At 32.8% G+C, this 21,109-nt stretch overlaps 1 protein-coding gene and 1 pseudogene across 1 annotated transcript; one reads left to right on the top strand and one right to left on the bottom strand.

Moving 5' to 3' along the window:
• Positions 1-370: 370 nt before the first annotated feature.
• On the top strand, positions 371-3,709 carry LOC120208587 (annotated as a pseudogene).
• Positions 3,710-5,299: 1,590 nt separating this feature from the next.
• Positions 5,300-7,051, bottom strand: LOC120208595 (CASP-like protein 1E1). The gene is made up of 2 exons (XM_039207828.1): positions 6,876-7,051; positions 5,300-5,689 (listed from the first exon to the last, which is right to left on the bottom strand). The coding sequence occupies exons 1-2, from the start codon at positions 7,049-7,051 to the stop codon at positions 5,341-5,343; spliced, it is 525 nt and encodes a 174-aa protein (XP_039063759.1). The 3' UTR covers positions 5,300-5,340.
• Between the last annotated feature and the right edge of the window lie 14,058 nt (positions 7,052-21,109).

Below are 21,109 nucleotides of genomic sequence, written 5' to 3'. Positions count from 1 at the left end.
ATTTTGGCAAATATAAAAAAAGTTGGTTAAAATCGTATATTATAAGACATTTTTGATTACTGATATTACTTTCTCATAATAATAATAATAATAATAATAATAGCCATGCTAACAGGGAAGAAGATAAAAAAAGAGAACACGGTGAACTCAAACGCACCTAACCCAAATCCTATCTGCAATCAGATTTCCAAACAATAGAAATTATTTTCTTAACGACGGCGGTAGCACGTTCTTCCACAAACTACCTCACTACCCCAAGTTTAAATACAGGCTGCCAGTAAAAAAAGGTCCAACAAGGGTAATTAAGATATTTTCTATATTTAAATAAAACAATATAAATGAATATTTTTTTTTTGGTCTTCTAGTGTCTTCTCTCTGCCTTCTCTATCCTCTCTTCTCAATCATATGAGACATTGACTCCCTCCGAAACGACGTCGCTGAAGCCCAATCGGAGCGGTACAGTCGTCGTTAATACGCTGCGAGACCGTCTTAACCGGAGCTCCAGAATCCTCCGTTCGCAAGGTCCGTTTCTTATAACATCGCTTTGCTTTGCTTTGTTTTGATTTTGATTATTCTTTTTCGTTTTTCTTTACATTCGTAATATGTTTGTTTTGTTTGATTTTCAGATAATGGAGCGAAAAACGTGGCTAGTTTTGGTGTTTTTTACATGTTTAATTGCATCTTCTAGCGGTAGAGGTACTTGTTAAATTCAAATCGTTTAATTTCTTTTTTTTTTGGATTAGGTCTTTTTGTTATAATTTTAGTAAATTATTCCTGATTTATGCAAATAAATGTTTGAAATAAGCTCAATAACTTCAATTTTAATTGATTTTTGTAGCTTGTGAGATGTTAAAGTTTAGTTTATTAAGGAATTTGCTTCCGTTTACTGCAGAATTGCAGGTCAAAAACAACCATAAACACGCCATCTACAATCATACTCTTGCGACCATTTTAGTAGAATATGCTTCCGCGGTAAAGTTGTTATTATGTACTTGAGCTTAAAGGTTTAAATAATTGTTAAGGAAATTTTAGTTTATTCTTGGAGTAGATAGGTGAATGAGTTCAATGTTGTTGCCTAAGACGTTTTTATAAGAGTTTCTGTTCGCTTCACTACATTGGTTTGTATTCCTTAGTGTTTTTACTTTCTTACAATCTGTTCCCGTAGGTGTACATTTCAGATTTGACGGAACTTTTTATTTGGACATGTGAACGATGTAATGGTTTGACCAAGGTACTTGTTTTTCTTTAATATTGAGTGTCTAAGTAGGTTTTTTGTCGAATGGGTTCCCCTGATGCTCCTTGATATGGGAACAGGGATTTGAAGTTATCGAGCTAGTTGTTGATGTTGAGAACTGTTTACAGGTGCATCTCTTTGTGTGCTTTGATATTAATTGAAATTATGACCCGTTTAGGTGTTAAACTTAAGAATACTTTTGTTTGTGTTTGACATTAAATTGACAAATAATTGATAGGCATTTGTCGGAGTGGCAAAGGATCTTAATGCCGTTGTTATTGCCTTTAGAGGAACGCAAGAACACAGGTACTAATATTTGCCTCTGTACTTTGTTCAACTAATGTTTTCAAAAGAATAGGCATTCATGGCATCAAAATCTAAATGATAAACAAATTTTGAATTATGCAGAGGCTGATAGTCTTTTTTCCTTTTGATTATGTTTACTGTTTTTTGTTTGATTGGTTTATCTGTCTGTTTGCAGCATACAGAATTGGATTGAAGACTTGTTCTGGAAACAGCTTGATTTAAATTACCCTGGCATGCCTGATGCTATGGTATGCAAAACAAATTCCTCCTGATTTTGAATTTAGGCCGGAGTGATTGTAATTAATGTTGTATTTTTTTGCTATTTCAGGTGCACCATGGATTTTATACTGCTTATCATAACACAACCATACGTAATGGAATTCCATGCAGTTAAAGAAGCAAGAGAGTTTTATGGGGAGCTTGACATCATGGTGACAGGTCATTCAATGGGAGGGGCTATGGCTTCCTTTTGTGCACTTGATCTAACGGTAATCTTGAGCCTTTCTTGCTTCAGCTGGAAATATATTATTGTTGTTTTCATTGTGCTGTAACTGTGAAACCGTCTATACTGCAACATTGTTTTTTATTATGTACCATGGCGTTTTCAAATCCTTTTTGAGTTAATTTTCCTGCCATAAATTATGGGAGCTTTGCTGGTTGCTTTGTCGGAGTTGTAATGAGAAAATTTTCTTTATTCCCAGGTTAATCATGAAGCCAATAACGTTCAAGTTATGACATTTGGACAACCACGTATAGGGAATGCTGCCTTTGCTTCTTATTATGCCAAGCTTGTGCCGAATACTATTAGTGACAAATGACCATGATATTGTGCCTCATCTGCCACCATACTATACTTATTTCCCTCAAAAAACATACCATCACTTCCCTAGAGAGGTAAGTATCCGTGATTGTTGAAATTAATTCTCTATGATTTCTGGTATTACTTGGCAATATAATGTAAACATAGGCTTAACACTTTACTAATTTGATTATTATCAATTATTGGTTCTTGATTATAGAAAATTGGGTGTTATGTAACTTTCAGTATAAAAACTTTTTCTACTCTTGCGGAAGCCCGCATTGTTGCTCATATCAATCTGTTGTCTCAATTCCCAAGTAACAATAACAGTGAATGTCAGTATCAAGAAGTGTAGCACGTTCCTAATGGCTCAGGAATGAAGCTCCTTATTAGTTATAGCATTACATTGAATATAACATATAAACAAGGTGTTTTCCTTCTGAGTCTGCACGGCATTTAACGTCCTTAAATGTCAGGATGCAGTTGTGGTCTGTTGTTTAACACTTGAAAACGACTAGTGTTTCTACATTGGAGATGTGTTGATCGAGGATTCATATCTGATGCATGTAAGACTGCAGCCTGACTAAAAAAGAACATTATGGATAAGGTCGTTAATTTATTTCCTTATTTGTAGGTGTGGCTGTATAACCTTGGATTGGGAAGTCTGGTTTATAGAGTTGAGAAGGTCTGTGATAATTCTGGTGAAGATCCAACCTGTAGTAGGTAAGCCTATTTTGGTATGCTGGCTTTGATTGTGGTGGAAATTTATGTAGGTAACTCTATGCTGCTCTGTATCTTCATTTTTCTTGAAACGCACATTTTGAACGTGTATTTTGGATATGGACCTTTGAACACGTGAACTTAAAGAAAATATTGAACATACCCGCGTTAGACGCCTACGATAATCACACTCAAGTCCTAGTAAGGAAAATAGTGGCATGAATGTATCACTCGTTTGCTAACTGAGAACTTAGCACGACTAATTAGAGATATCACTGCACTACTGCAGGTCAGTGTCAGGTAACAGCATCGTGGACCATTTGAGTTATTACGGTGTCGATTTAATGTGCCAAGAATGGAGATCATGCAGAATCGTGATGGATCCTCAGGTTTCGGAGTATGGCAAAACAGATCTAAAAGGAAATTTCATTTTGTCCAGAGCTCCGGCCACGCGTGTCAACAACCGGTCAACTGAAGGGGAAGGTAAAGCTCGTGCTTAATTTTATCAGTTCATGGTTTTTCCTGGACTGGTACCACGGGTCATCCAAGTGTTAATAATTCTTCCATTCAAACAATGTAAAAAAACCACCGAAAATGAACATAATGTAGGTTTTGATTTAGGAATGAATTTTATGTAAATATCTACCCAAAAGACCTGCAAAAAAAAACTAATTTAGTTAAGCTTTGAGTTCGGTCAGAAATACATCTATATATTATAAAAATTTAATTTACTTGAGTTAATTACGAACCTCGAGCATAAATATTAAAATAGATATAAAAGTTGAAAAGAATCATGAGAAATCATTCTCACTCGTGCAACCCCTGAGCTAAGCAGGTCTGATGATGAAAACAAAAGGAAAAGGATGTTGAGAGAAGTAAAAGTTTAAGTTTTTGTGTGCATCTCAATTTCTCGAAGATCCGGTTCAATTGGCAGTTGGCACTGCAAAACTGTGCACACAATTCTATGACATGTTTTTTCTTCATTGGAATTGTGTACAAGAAAGGAACTCTTCACAAGTACACTTTCAAAACTGACTAAATTATATTAAAGACTGTCATATTAAAAATAATTGATAATTTAGTATGCTTACAAAAAAGATTTAACATGAATACAAACTAATATCATAAATTATATGAAGTTTTTATTAGATTGATATATGATTTTTTAACTCGATAAATAATTTTAGTTAAACCAGATTTCATTTATATTAAATGAAGACTTCATTGATCTTTTAATTTTTTTTAGTTTTTGATGAACATATATCTTTTTATTTGTTTTAGTAATTATTTATATTCACAATTTAAATTTCAAAAAATATTTATTATTATGTTTAAAATGCTTATTGATTAAACAATAATTTAAATCGAATTAATCCCCTAAATACTAGAACATTATATTCCAAAATTTGTTTAATTTAAATTAAATGGATAATTTTAGCCCACAAATATCTACATGTACTGTATCGACCAAAATAGAAAAAAGGGTTTTTAAGTAACCCTCAAAATGACGAAATTGCTTAATAATTGATATAATTGTTTTCCCCCGTAATACAGAAAAGAAACAAGACTAATCCATGGAGACCTGTCTTGATGAATTAAATCAGCCACCTTCCTAGGAGGAATCTGATAAATTTCTACTCCTAACGAACGTCTCCTAGTCAATTTGGCTAGCTTGTCTGCCACTTTATTTCCCTCATGATGAACATGATTTATTTTCATCTTCCAATTCTTCTCCAACAACTCACGGATCAATTCAATCGTTTTATTATTATCTCCCGTATTTGACAGCTGAGTAATAAGTTCCAACTGAATAATAGACTTTTTAATAATTAATAAATTGTATATGATTACATGATGTGAACTTTACTAAATAACCCTCAAAATGACAAAATTACTTAATAGAAAAATTCCTTTGAATCGTCCAATATGCTGACAATAATTACATCTTAATGACATACTTAACATGTCATTGTCAATTTGTCGTAGAGCTCAATCAAATGACAAAGATAAATGAAGTAAATTACTAAAAAAGAAAAAAGACATTTTTAGGATACAGTGTATAAATATGATCCCGATTATAATAAATTAATTTTTAAGTCTTTTAATTGTTAAAAATTACAAAATAGACTTATAATTTATTTGAACTAGACAATAACTTACTTATTATATATTTTTTTATATTAAATAAATAACAATTCGTACAAACTTTTCTTTAATTTTTTCCTCCCGCAATTTTATTTTCTTTACATAATAAAACATCAAACAATAATACCATTATTTTTTAACTTCTAGGTGCAAATCTCTTCTGCAAAGACAGAACAGCCAATGCAACCAAACCAATGAAAGCAAAGGAAGCGACCAAAGACATAACAATGGAAATGGCGATTCTGTCGCAGAAATTGTCGAAAACATTGCAGACTTTGTTCCATTGAAGATGAGAGTTCCCTTTGTAGCCGATGATACCGACGGCCAAGGCAGCCCCATTGGCCGAAAACAACAACCCGACGACGGTCACATCGAAGATGATGATGGTTTGGGCAAACCCTATATCAGCGGTTCTGGTTGCTAACACGATGAGCGTCGAAATTGCTGCGTATGCGCTTGCTGCTATGTTTGCCACCATCAAATACCTATCAACACATATTCAAATGAATAAATAAACTTGGAGTGATGAGATGTAAATGAACAGAGTGTTTGATGAACTACTAATAATGTTCGTGTATGTTCCTAAATAAACGAATATAAATAAAATTTTCATGTTTATTTAATAAATGAATAAACACGAACAAAAGTGAATTCGGTTCGTTTATGTTCAAGAATAAGCTTGTTTAAAAGTAAGTTTATTGGCTCATTTATAAACTTATTTATCAACTCGTTTATTAGAATTTTACTTTTCTTTTTTATTTTTGGCATAATACCAAAATTATCCTCAAATATTTACCAAAATAGTCATTTTGACCCATATTCTTTTTTGGAGCATTTTAGCTCTCGACGTTTCATTTTGGAGGCAAAAAGGCCCCTCCATGGATGGAAAACATTAGTTAACAAATGGTTAATTCTCCAAAATAGGGGTTTTACCCTAAAATAAAACATTTGAGGGGCAAAATACTCTAGAATAAAAGAATATGGGTCAAATGGCCATTCGTCAAACGTTAGGGGGTTTTTTTGCCTTAAAATGAGACACATTGAGGGCCAAAACGCTCCCAATAAAAGAATAAATGTCAAAATAATTATTTTGTAAATGTTGGGATGCTAATTTTAGCATTATGTCTTTATTTTTTATATTTTGAATATTGATGAAAATAGGGCTTAAATTCCAGGGTGAACTTTAGAGTTTAAACTATGAAGCCTAATGAGTTTAAGGAGAAATTGCATAATTTCACCAACATATTCATGAACCTTAAACGAACATGTTGACGAATGCTAATTGAATATGTTTGCGAATGTTAAACAAACATGTTAGTAATGCTAAAAACTGAACACAAACGCTTTTAAAATTAAACAAACTAACAAGAACATGTTATTAAAAATGTAAACGAACAAGAATGAACATGAACACCTTAAAAGACAAACAAACGCAAGCACAACTTTATTCGATCAAACTCAATTTATTTTTGTCCCTAATAATAAGAAGGTGTATTCAGGGTTGAATAAAAAAATCAAACATTATTATTTGTACTCTTCATAATTTATAAATTTAAAAGTCGTGTTAAAATTAATACGATATTGAATTCTCTTACTTTTCACAATAACATGTTGGAACCTTGAATAATGTTTAAGCAACTCAACTTGTAGTAACGGAGAAAAGAGTCTTACACCAAGGCAGACAAGTAATACCACTTAGCTTTGAAAGCAACGTCGACAACAGGAAAGGCTGGGGTAAACTGAACAGGGAGGAACTCGGTCTGCTTATTTACCCCAATCACAATGGCTGCCGCAAGCGTTAGCAGCAGTGCCAAAACCCTTAAAATCGACTCACATATACTCGACATTTTCACCCACTATTCTTCTCACACTATCCTCGCCTTCTTATATATCGTATTTGTCTCCCCATTTTTTACAACATTTATACATATATGCATGCATCATATATAAGCATATAGGATTTTATGTTAAGAGACAACTTTTTAAAATTTTAAGAGGAAATAATCTTATAAAAGTTTTGAGGTAAAAAAAGATTATTAATAGAAAATTTAAAAAATATAATAATTTAAAATATTCGGATGTGATATCCTAATTATATACGTAAATATGTATTTTTGAAAGAAAATATATATTTTCATGTACATGCATTCAATGTGTGGTGAGTGTGTGGGGAGGGGTAGGAGTCTTGAAGGTAAATTAGAGATGATGTGAAACCTTCTCGGGGAAAAAAAATATAGATGATACCTAAAAATGTGACACTTTTTAAAATTAATTAGCAAATAAAGAAGACGGGAAATCATAAATTAATTACATTCTACTCTTTAACACTGTTTTTTAGGTGTGTGTAAATTTATTTAAACGAAAATATATAGATCACAAAGTAAGACTATAACAAAGAAATGTTATCAAAGTCTTTCAAATATATTATATAAAAATAAAATAATAATTATTTATTTTTTTCACTTAAAACTATTTGACTTGAATACTCATATACCATGACATACATGGTGTTCGAACTTGATACATTAAGAAATAATAACAATTCATTAACTACTGAAGTCGCTTGGTTTGTGCGATTTTAGGACTTCGATGCACACAAACAATCCAAAAACATACTATTTAATTTTTTTTTTAGGATTCTAATCGACTTCAAGATATCAATAAATTTTATTTGATATTTTTTAATGTAATGAATGAACATATTATAATATTTAATATCTTTAAATAATATTACTAAAACAATCGTTGACTAAATCTATGAATGTGTTTAGTAAAGACACCTTTTAAAAATTATTATATAGTTATAATTGATGGTGTAAATATTATATTAATTAACTTAAATATCATCATGAAGCGTTCATTGGCTTAAAGTAGGTTTTAACAACATTTATGTGCTTCAATATTTGATATTTACAGCATTAACTGGTGGGAAAATACAGTTAAGTACCACTAAATTGTAGTAGTTTTACCTAACACTAGCTTAATGCCCAGCTAATGCTAGGGTTTCCATTTCCAGAATATATTTAATTAATAATAAAACTATTTTTAAAATTAAGTTGTATTAAACTAATTATTAGATATATGATAATTGATTGGGATTAATGAATTTTCAATTAATTAACGAGTTAATATACCACATTAATATTTTTAAATGCATATTTAATCTTTTTAGAGCAAATTAGATATGAATACTAAAAAATATATCAAAATTTGACCCAGGAAAACATATATTGGGCTCACTTCAAATGAAAATAAATATACACCTTTTTTACAAAATATAAAATATTTAATATTCAAATTCAAATTTTGGGTCAATTTAACCATTAAATTATTATTTTTATTTGAACAATAAAAAATATAATTATATATGAATGTTATATTCGTATCTAAAATTATTACGTATAAACTAAATTTAATTAAAGCCGAATTTATATAGGCTAAAAAGGGCGTGTCAACTTTGAGGGTGGTTTTAACTAAAGTGATTAGGTTTTGACTATGCGCAAATAAAATTAGGAAAAAGATTCCAAAGCTTATAATTTGATTAGGATTTTTAACCTTTTCTTCATCTACAATAACACTTATATCTATACATCCAGGAACGGATGTATAATTTTATGTTAAGAATACGAATTTTTAAAAATTTAAGAGGGGTAGTCGTCCCCCACCCATCCCCTTCTATCTATCCTTGTATATATAAGAATGAACACAATATTTTATATTAAACGGATGAATTTATAAAATTGTAGGTTGATGAAAATAAAATTTTAATAGAAAACACACAAAAAAACTAAAATATGTAAGAATTTAAAATTTATAGGGAAAACAACCCACTTGCTCCTTTAGATCCATCACTGGGTATACAAAAAATGTATTATGAAGTATAAGAAATCATTTTCCTAAGTATTTATAATATATATTAATATAAAAAATTAAATGGTGTTCTCCAAATTCTAAAGGGTAAATTCTAAATTTATTCACCTAACTTTGATTGTATTTTTATTTTGGTCATTAAATTTAAAAAATATCATTACATTTTTATTTGTTTTGTTTTTTGTCACTCCACCGTTAAATACTTAACAAGATTATGTTGGGACAACTATCTTCTAAAAATTCTGAACATGCTAAAAACTTTATTTTATTTTTGAAAAAAATCATGATTTTAGATTCTTTTGATTTTCTAATGCTGGAGCGTTTTTATCCGAATTTCAATGATGAAAAGATGAAGGAGATGCATAATATATTTCGATTCCATGTTGTCGTAACCGTTTTTCGTCCGGGCACGAAATATTTATTTAGCGGGGAAATTGATGTGAATAAATGGTTTTGAAAATAATTTGGGAGTCGCCATCGTCCTTTTGGGTTAGGTAGGTCGAATACCTAAAAATTATCTTTTAAAAGAGTTTTAAGAAAACACCAATTAAAAAATGAGCTGATCTGCGTTTATAACCAAAAATTCGTTCTTTTTTTTTTCTTTTTAATAATAAAAAGGGATTCGTGGTCGGTTACGTTTAGGGAATGATTAGCACCCCTACAACGCCCAAAATTGGTACTTTTTAATTATAAATTGTCTCTAGTATTAAAATTTTAAAAATTCAAAAATATATTTAATTTATAATCCTATTATTTCAAAATTATATAAATAATATTTATTTATTTAAAAACATCAGAAAAGAACTTAAGATAGCTCTTTCCTTTGATATTGATAAATATTAATTTAAATACTATTGTTTAATTTAAAATACCAGAATAGGACATCCAGTTGTATTGAGACTGTCCTTTCTTCGATATTTAAAAAAAATATCAAAATAATTTATTAAAATATATAAATAATTATATATATATTTATAACTATATAATAATAAAAGTATTTAAATATATAGACAAATAAAACAATAAAAATACAATTAAAATGATATATTTAAAAATAATAAAATAGATGAAAACATTAGAATTAGTGACTAAATATAGTAAAAGTAAAATTAAAAAATCTAATTCATAATTAATCAAAATATTAGGGATTAAACATGCTATTTCTTTATTTTATTTATTTAGTGACTAAAATAAACTTATTTAAAATTCGAATATTAGATTAAAATAAATTAAAAATATAAACTCAGTATTAAAATATTATTTATTAAAATTAAGGGACTGAATATATTATTTATCCTAAATATTTAAACATACAGGCTAGGACTAAAATGAAATAAAATAAAATTACGAGACTTAATTAAAACATATAAGAATTGATTTTAGTGACAAAAATAGAAATTTACAAATCTAGGATGACTACGCGAGAGGTTTGACCCGTGTGCGAAATTACAGATATACCCCTGCCCAAAACGGCGTCGTTTGGGAGGGGTATATATGATCAAATGGCTGGCCCGTAGGGCCAGCATCCCTCATTCTCTCTTCTTCGTCTCTCTCTAACCGAGAGAGTTTATAAAACTCTCGCCTCTCTCTAACCGAGAGAGTTTCCGGCCGTCGCCGGACACCGTACTCCGGTGTTGGTCTCCACCGCCGGCTACCACACACGGTGGCCGGATTTTTCCTAAAGACCTAAAATAAAGACCCGAACCTCCCAAGGCCGAATCTGGCCTTGGTTTGCCCTAAAAAGCTCTGGATCGGAGCAGATCTAGAGAAATACCTTCGGGTATTTCGAATGTTTCCTCGGTACGTAGCGTCTCCGGTTACCTTGTGGTTTCCTCGGTAAGTTCTTTCTCTTTTCTTTCTTTCTGTTTTGTTTGCTGCTGAGGGTTGTTATTATTTTTTTCTTTTTTTCTTTTCTTTTTTCTTTTTTTTTTGTTGTCGTTCTCTGCCGTGTCTCTCCGTGGCTGTCTGTTCTTTCGCAGGTATGATGGCTTTTATAGCCACCACGAGGTTCTGTTTGGACCGGTCCCGAGAGGGATGTCTAGGTGAGTCACCATAGCTATGCTGGTGACTCACCATGGAGCTCGATTTGGGCTGCCATCTGGTGTTCTGGAATTTACGGCGGTGAGGTGGCGTGGCAAAAGCAGCGTCGGCAGCGACTGGTTGGACCATCTGGCAGTGGAGGCGTCGGCAGCAGCGTCTGGAAGCTGGAGAGGCAGCTTGAGCCTTCTGGAAGCGGCGGCTGGGAGCTAGATACAAACCCTAAATGGGTTTAGGGTTATATATTTGGGCTTTTGGGTTGGGCCGGATTTGGCCCGTTTGTAATAATAATTAATAATAATATTAGTAATAAATAATAAAATTAGTAATTATAATTATAATAATAATAATTATAATAATAATAATAATAATAATAATAATAATAATAATAATAATAATAATATTTAAATGAAAAAATGAGTATCTTCAGCTGCCCCTCTTTGCTCATTCTTGTGTTAACAAGAATAGAGCAAAGACGAAAAGATAATAAGTTTTTCATTTGACTTAACTTGGATCATAATGGAGATATTGAATAAATTCTTCTCTCTCTCCAGATGAGTTCCTCTCATTATGAACTTTCTGCTGGGGATGATGATGACCTCCTTTTTTCTGTGATAGAGTCATTCAAAAGGTTGAATAAGCTCTTGATGAGTTCTTCTCATTATGAACTCTACCTGGCAATGTTGATCCATCAAATGATGAATTCAAGCAAAAGGTTGAACAAATTCTTCTCATTATGAACTTTTTCTAGAAAGGCTGATGCTAATCTATCTCCTTTCTGTGATAGAATTATGCAAAAAGTTGAACAAGTTCTTCTTATTATGAACTTCTTCTTTCTTCTTCAGATGAAGAGTTCTTCTCATTATGAACTCTACCTGGCAATGTTGATCCATCAAATGATGAATTCAAGCAAAAGGTTGAACAAATTCTTCTCATTATGAACTTCTTTTTCCTTCTTCTCATTATGAACTTTCTCTGGAAAAGCTGATCCATCAAATGATGAATTTAAGCAAAAAGTTGAACAAGTTCTTCTCATTATGAACTTCTTCTTCTTTCTTCAGATGAGTTCTTCTCATTATGAACTTTCTCTGGAAATGCTGATCCATCGAATGATGGATTTGAGCAAAAGGTTGAACAAATTCTTCTCATTATGAATTTCTTCTTCCTTCTTCAGATGAGTTCTTCTCATTATGAACTTTCTCTGGCAATGATAATCCATCAAGTGATGAATTCAAACAAAAGATTGAACAAATTCTTCTCATTATGAATTTCTTCTTCCTTCTTCAGATGAGTTCTTCTCATTATGAACTTTCTCTGGAAATGTTAATCCATCAAGTGATGAATTCGAGCAAAAGGTTAAACAAGTTCTTCTCATTATGAACTTCTTCTTCCTCTTCAGATAAGTTATTCTCATTATGAACTTTTTCTGGAAAAGCTGATCTATCAAATGATGAATTTAAGCAAAAAGTTGAACAAGTTCTTCTCATTATGAACTTCTTCTTTCTTCTTCAGATGAAGAGTTCTTCTCATTATGAACTCTACCTGGCAATGTTGATCCATCAAATGATGAATTTAAGCAAAAAGTTGAACAAGTTCTTCTCATTATGAACTTCTTATTCCTTCTTCAGATGAGTTCTTCTCATTATGAACTTTCTCTGGAAATGCTGATCCATCAAGTGATGAATTCAAGCAAAAGGTTAAACAAGTTCTTCTCATTATGAACTTCTTCTTCCTCTTCAGATAAGTTCTTCTCATTATGAACTTTCTCTGGAAATGTTAATCCATCAAATGATGGATTTGAGCAAAAGGTTAAACAAGTTCTTCTCATTATGAACTTCTTCTTCCTCTTCAGATAAGTTCTTCTCATTATGAACTTCCTCTGGAAAAAATAATTCATCAAGTAATGAATTCAGGGAAAAGGTTGAACAAATTCTTCTCATTATGAATTTCTTCTTCCTCTTCAGATGAGTTCTTCTCATTATGAACTCTATCTGACACTGCTGATCCACCGGGTGATGAATTTAAGCAAAAAGTTGAACAAGTTCTTCTTCTTCAAATGAGTTCTTCTCATTATGAACTCTAACTGGTAATGATGATCCATCAAATGATGAATTTATATCTTTGCTAAAATCTTTGAAATTCCTGTCAAATTTTAACATGGATAAAATGAATGAAAATGCTCCTATTTTGCAAATGTCTAAATATGATGCATGAATGTTGATGCAATTTTTCATTTTACTTCAAAATGATGAACTCTATTTTCCTCCACTTCATCATTTATTGCCAGGGTCACCTCTGGATATCAGTGTAGCAACTTATGCTATCAAGCTTGCATTTCTGAAGAACCATCTGATCAACTTGTATCTTTATGTCTTCTTTGCTTCATGAAAGTATCAGAAGAATTGTTTCACTTGTGGAACTCTTGCTATAGTCAGAGCTATGACTTTGATGCCCCATCTTGTCTTGGATAAAACTAACTTTATTTGTTTGGACTTGTGTAGAAATCCCATAAAGTTTTCATCTTTGAAAAGAGAATCTGTCATCTTTGAAAAGAGAATCTATCATCTTTGAAGAGTGTAGATGTAGATATGCCTGACTCAGCAGGGATTAATTAGGAGAGTAGAGCCTGTTCTAATTTGACTCTTGAAACATATCACAAGGAAGATTTATTCCAATTCCTTTCATGTCTCCACATATAATCAGATTTCGAATAAGGCAACTTGGACCATATCATGTCGAGATGCTTAGCAACAACTTGTCGTTCAACCTTAGTTGGCTCCACTAGTTTCTTGTTGTCAAAATTTTCATCTCTCATTCTGTGGAAAGAAGTCTTCATTATATTTCACTTTTAATCTTGAAGTTGAAGAAGACAAAATTCATCTTGGGTCAATAAATGGAAACCATATGATTGCAACACTGGTTCAACACCATAATCACTGGTTCATAAAACATTTGACAACACATTCATCATCTCATGTGGCTTCTGCTTGGATTGCCGGTCAAGAAACTTCTTTGCATAGTGTTTAAAACTTTTGTATAATGTCACAAGACCATTTGAAAACAAAACTCCATGGGGATTCAAGTGTGATGTTGGTATGACCAAAAAATTAGTCAAATCCACAAGATATGCTAGTGCTAAATTGAAGAAGAGACACCAACTGATCTTGATATCATCTCGGGCAGAGGCAAAGTGTGATACAGATCACGTTTTCTTCTGTAATGAGCGTTGTAAGAATTAGAAACATATCAGCTATAGGGGCCATGTACAGGAAGAGGTTCATGGAATTCTTGCCGCTGGGGATGAAACACCCATGATAAAACCAAAATAGATGAAAACCCAGTTCACCCTGGCTAGCAATGATGATCCCAATAACAACGGGAATAACAGTAATATAAGTGAGATCGAGTCTCCCTTTTCAATGTCATCAAGGAAGCAAAAACTGATGTGAAAAACAGCTTCATAATCTCAATAGTATAGTTGAAACTATTTGCTAGGAATCTCAAAGAAATATTTTCAATTATCACCGACACACAGAAGGCCAAATTCAATGCTGAAATCTTAAGGAACTGAAACCTGGATCGAGTAGTCTGCCTGAGGATCATCTTTATTTATGCAACCGTAATGTAGTTTATCAAAGAACACACTGTCATACGGTTAAGAATATTAGGTTTTTGAAAACATACTTGCTGAGTAACATTTGTTCAACAACATGATCATAATGTAACTGCCTGATGAACGAAGCAATTATGTATAGTCAGTTCGACTGTCACTGTTTTACCATTTTCATTCTTCACACCTTTCTGTCTCATTGGAAATATTTTTTCAAGTCAATGATCTTGACACAGGATGATATAGGCCTTCAGCATGCCCCACATTGGCTAATACAAGTGTTCAAAATGCATCAACAGTTCTGATTCTGATTGAAATGGGTTTTCAGCATGCCCCAGCATTTTGCTGATAAATATTCAGAATATTTCAACATTTCTGATTCTGTTTGAAAAGGGTTTCAGCATGCCCCAATATTTGCTTCTTGTTAATATGAGTCTTCAAAATACACCACATGGATCTGTCTGAAGTGAGCTCTAAAATGTCCCAATATTGCTTCTTGTTAAGATGAGCCTACAAGAATGCCCAAATATTCATATTGCTGTGAGCCTTCAAAATGCCCCAATATTCTATTTCTGGTTGAAATGGGCCCTCAAGATGTCCCTCTAGATTTATCTGATTCACTCTCAATCTCTGTTTGACTGGAATGTCATGATCCCCACGAGGTCCAATTTTGACATTGATTTGTTGTAGGTACTTGTAGCTTTATTCGTGTCCAAATCTATTTATCTTGAATACTCTCATTCTGGTGTCACTAAACAGTAGTGTTATCAAGTAACTGAAATTTCTTCATGTTGTCACAAACTTAAGAAGTATTCAATCATTCTGACAGAAACGTCTGAGATATGTATCTTCTGAATGAGGTGACCCTTTTCTATATCTGGAGGGATTTAGTCAGACAGAGTAGTGGAAATAGTTTGGTAATCCGTTCCAGGCTGACACAGTGGCTTATCATCTTTCAGTGAAAGCCATCTCTGAAATATACTTTTCTGTGGGGAGAGAAACCAATTTATGCGAACAGTAATCTGATGCAATAGCAAGACTACATATACAGTGGTACAGGCTCATAAAAATCCATACCCATGCAACATGTTGATTCTGATAATAATTCATCTGATTATGAAGCGATCTTTCAGGATGATTTCACAGATATTGATAGTTCTTCTGATATCGAGGAAATCATGAGTTCTGATTCTGATGAGGAGAGTAAACTGTTATACTTGACAAAAATGAGATTCTCAAAGGCTGAAGCTTCAATAACCATGGAGAGATGTGGTTCAGATTCATCAATTGCAGAATTGACAGATTTTATATGTGCTGATCAAATGTCTAGGGTTACTGATGCACTTCTTATGGTAGAAGATAGGAAACCATTATGCAATGATCCCAATTACAAGCAAAGGCAAAACTTGGGTTATGATTTGTGGAAAAAGGAAGAAGCAGAGGAAGCTTGAAAAGAAGCTTCTTAATGAAGATGATCATGCAGTTCATATTTCAATTCCAATGATCGGTTCTGTAGTTCCTACCAAACCAGATCAAATAACTCAAAGAATACTTCCAGAAGATGCTATGAGCAAATTCATCTTCTAAATTCAATGATTGGTTTTGCCAAACCAGATCAGATAACTCAAAGAACACTTCCAGAAGATGCTATTAGCAAATTCATCTTCCAAATTCAATGATTGATTCTGTCCAACCAGATCAGATAACTCAAAGAACACTTCCAGAAGATGCTATGAGCACATTCATCTTCCCAATTCAATGATTGGTTCTGCTAAACCAGGTCAGATAACTCAAAGAACACTTTCAGAAGATGCTATTAACAAATTCATCTTCCTAATTCAATGATTGGTTCTGCTAAACCAGGTCAGATAACTCAAAGAACACTTTCAGAAGATGCTATTAACAAATTCATCTTCCCAATTCAATGATTGGTTCTGCTAAACCAGGTCAGATAACTCAAAGAACACTTCCAGAAGATGCTATTAACAAATTCATCTTTTAGTTAATGTTTGGACTAGGATATCACAATACTTATTTGATGTAGAGCCAGAATTTGTAGATTCGAAGTATTTCCATGCTACTACACTGAAAAGGGCTATATTCATAATTCTGCCAATTAAGAACAGATTTTCTCTTATTTTGCTTCCTCCATGTGCTGATGCTTTTCCATTGACAAAGAAATGATGGCCTTCCTTCGAGTGTCCAGAAGTATGTTCTTGATGAGTGCTGAAAATGGAATCTAGTAGGGGTTGGAAGGGATAAAGTTACTCCACTTGAACCTGATGAGGTGGAAATACTTCTAGGTTTCCTTAAAAACCATACATAAGGATCTGTTTAGAGACGTGTTTCCCAGTGATATCAATGTCTTGTTCTTTTTGCTGGAATCAGTGCTGCAAAGATCGCCTTCTACTGTCTTAGTATATCTTTGAAAACAGATGTGCAAGAACTGAATGGTGATCGGTTGGAGCAATTGATGAATAGATTTGGCGGATTCGACCTTGTTGTCGGTAGCATCCCGTGTAACAATCTTACCGGAAGCATAAACATCATCATGATTAACTAGAAGATTTTTGTTGGTGCATTTTCTTGTAATGACTGCTACGACAGCTGTCTCTTCTGCTGCTCCAAAATACACACTGCCATATCTCACTCTTCCTTAACTATGGAAAGGTTTAGTTGATGGTAAAACTGGTTATCTCAACTTTTGGAATCCTGTACAGCATACAAGTGTAGAATCTGTTCCAATATCTTATTCTGTGCCCTAAGTCCTCAAATTCAAATTCAGCAATCTTCTGAAGGACATAATGGGTATCATCTTGACAAAGAAAGTGATCGGCATAGAAGAAGTAGCAATGATGTATCAAGACTTGAGCCAGCATCACGGTATAACCAGAGTGCAGGTAGTGACTTGCTCATGGTTCTATAATGTAATCTTCTAGAGAACATGAATTGATGGTTGGAGAAAATAATCTGTCTGGTGATCCTTATTGCCCTCAGTATGAGATAAACGATCTTTCTTGATGAGCTGCTAATAATGTCATAGGAGAGTGTCACAAGTTCAATTCTCCAGACTTTCTGGCTTCTTGGACCACTTGCCTTCAAAAATGTGAAGTGCTTCATTATTCTGGCTTCGTTCATTCTTTTTCTACAACAGAGGTAGAATAAGAAACAATTGCTTTAAGGACCTTCCTCATTTGAGACTGTACTGTTTGAAAATGTTTTTTCTCCTTTCTTTATTGAAGAATGAAAGAATTTTGCAAAGTATTACCCCTTTCAGGTTCACAATATAATCGAATCATAAACAAGGAGTTTAATGAATATCAAATAAATCAACTACACTTTTAAATCATTCAAAAATCATAGTCCTATGGCAAGTGTCAAAATTATTGACTGATTTGAGGTGTAGGTTGATTTTGGTAAAGTAGGTTCTTTCAAGTTGGTTCAGTATGTCGCTTCGGGCTTCCACTAACTTGAAGAAATGGTTGTTATGCTCATCTTGTAGAGATGCTTCTCGTTTCCAGAATCTCAGGAACGTTTTTGAGATGTGTGGTGCTTTATTAAGAGCTTAAGATCGTCTCTTATGTCGTTGTTGCACCATTCAATATTCGAGCCGCCTTTTCAGGTTTTCAACTCGAATCCTCCTTTGGTTTCAAGATGTTATTTAAAAATTTATATCTTGAACCCACCTTTATCATTTTTCATATCATGCATTAAAGATTTTAAAAACTAATTTTTGCAAATAAAAATCAATCTTGGAAGACGGAATGAATTCTAAAGATATCATCTTTTACTTAGAAATCCATGTATGATTAAAATGGACTTTTCAGGTACGTAACGTATGCCATGGCTTATGGTTACGAAAGAAAGGGATAAAAAGGCCCAAATAAGTGTTTAAGGGTAATCAAACCAAGGATCAATTCATTCTGATGCCATCAATCTTGCCTTGCTTAACTTGGATCTGCTTTGTTGGGGATTTTTCCATCAATTGGATCCCTCAAGACTGCCAAATTTTGAATTCATTTCCAATTTCTCATATCTTCAGCATTTCTTGCTCTTCTTGTTTGTATTTGATCAACTTTGTAACTTGAGGCTCAATAAATCACCCATATTGATTCAATTTTCCTTTTTTTTTCTTTTTTTTTCTTCTTTCTTTGCTGGATGAGTATAATACTTCAATTGCTTTGAGCATCTCCTTTTCCTTTTGTATTTTGAAGGTTTTCCATTATTCTTGATTGGATTGATCTTCAAGCACTCTATATTTGACATACTTTGTAGTTCAAAATTTTCGTGACTTCATGGAAACTTGTCTTCGTAATAAAACTGTATTGACAATCTTTATTCTTGTGAGCCAATATCCTTTACCTTGCCCCCCAATGTAGAGGGTGATCCTTGGTTAGGGTTGAATTAGAAGAAAAATTATTCAGGCTCAAATGGGGACAACAAAGGATATATATATATATATATATATATATATATATATATATATTAAAGGATAAATGAAACAATGCCGTTCATCATCTCATACACAGAAACCTTTGTAAAAAGAGGTATCCACAGGGGGATGAATATTCAAGATTAACTTTATTTACATGAAAAAATGTAATTAATGCATGATATATTTATTTCAATCAATCACTTTCCCCTTCTTCTTTGAGTATGCCCTAATCACTCGAAATTATCATCAATGAGTTGGTCCATGATGCCTCATCTCGTCTCTTCTTGCAGTAAAATTCACGAATAGTTGAAAGTTTGGTTCTTTTGAGGTCTTTTGGTTTATGATGGTTTTGTATTTGGAAGGACAAATGTGTGACTTATAAAGTAATGTATATGGTGGAAGGTAGTATCATCAATCAATCGACTCTACCCGAGAAGGTAAACATCTAGAGTTTGTGTCTCAAAAACAGGTAGAGACATTTCTTCAGAGTCTCAGATAAATGTAGTGTCAGGATTTGGTTTTGGTAAAGGTCGAGTAATTGGTGTGGATGGGATATGGAAGATATAATTTTATCACTTGCTAATAGATCTATAACTCTTGCAAATTTAAAAGAATATTTAATCTACTTGATACTCAATAATCTCAAGATTAAAACTTGATTCTTTGTTCATAACCATAAAAGCAACACAATTTATTTTTTTGCACAAAAGGCGGAGAAAGAAACAAAAAAAACAAGTTCAAACAAGATGCTGAAAATAGAAAAGTACTATAGTGGTAGATAACACTTCTACTTATTTATTTATCATGACTCATCACTCCTCTATTGTTGGGTATGTACTTGGCCCAGGATTTTTATCCTTATTTGCTCCCCATTTCTTGATCATTTCTTGTGTCAAGACTCCCTTATCGACGAACGTCTCTATTTCCTTTAACAGTGACCAATAATTCCCTGTGAATGTCCAGATACTCCAAGTGAAAATTACAGAAGCTATTTTGATCATAGCAATGAGCATAAGGCCTTGGTGACACCTTCACCAATCTTGGTGTAATGTATTGAGCTTTAACAAAATGAGGGTACAGGTCTGAGATAGATTCTTGAAACACCTTTAGAGTTTTTCTCGCTCGCGAGGCTATCACTTTCTTTGATCGTTCTGACGAATGATGCTCTCATGTTATCGAGGGGGTTCTGAATGCTCATTTCAGCTATAACTGGGGTAGTGTTCACCAGACTCCTTAGATTGCCCCTTGAGACCAAATCTTGAATCTGTATTGAATTACCATATCTTTAATAGGTTCTTGATCATCAGACACTATCACATCGAACTCATCATTATCATTCAAAACCTTATTCATAGCCTTCACAGTGGGATCCTTTAAGGGTTTCTCTCCATGGAGTACAACATTTATCAGGTCCATTAGTTTTGTCATTTGCTATTTTGAATCATTATGGGATTTTTTACTTGATCAATCATCTCTTGTTGAGTCTTGATAAGTTGCTCTTGTAGTTTCTCAATTCTACCAACCCTTGCTAAAATCTCATTCATGGTTCTTATCCTTGTTTAGGAAGACCAAGTTAGCTTCACTTTGATTTCAGAAATTCTATCATGGAATTCTCACGAATTACTCTCATGTTTTCATGTTTAAATGTATGTAAAATAGTTTAAAACCAAATGTAATTATGTAAAAATGAAAATGTAAATACAAACGTAAAAATGCAAATGCAAATTCAAATGTAAATATGTGAATGTAACAATAAAAATGCAAATTGTATAGTACAAAAACAAATATAAAAGTATAAATGCACAATGAAAAATGCAAAGATGCAAAATGCAAATGCATGTATGAAAAGGTGTTACTCAAGAGTGATTATCTTAGAACAGATTTCATTGAACACAAAGTTTCGGTACATCAAACAAAACTTTACATATAGGGATATCTTTCACTTCTAACTTC

Source organism: Hibiscus syriacus, unplaced genomic scaffold (genome assembly GCF_006381635.1).
Source record: "Hibiscus syriacus cultivar Baekdansim isolate YM2019G1 unplaced genomic scaffold, ASM638163v2 tig00000538_pilon, whole genome shotgun sequence".
In the NCBI taxonomy this organism is placed as follows: Eukaryota; Viridiplantae; Streptophyta; class Magnoliopsida; order Malvales; family Malvaceae; genus Hibiscus; species Hibiscus syriacus.
Note: the sequence above shows the minus strand (reverse complement) of the source record. Positions and strands in the feature narration are given on the sequence as shown.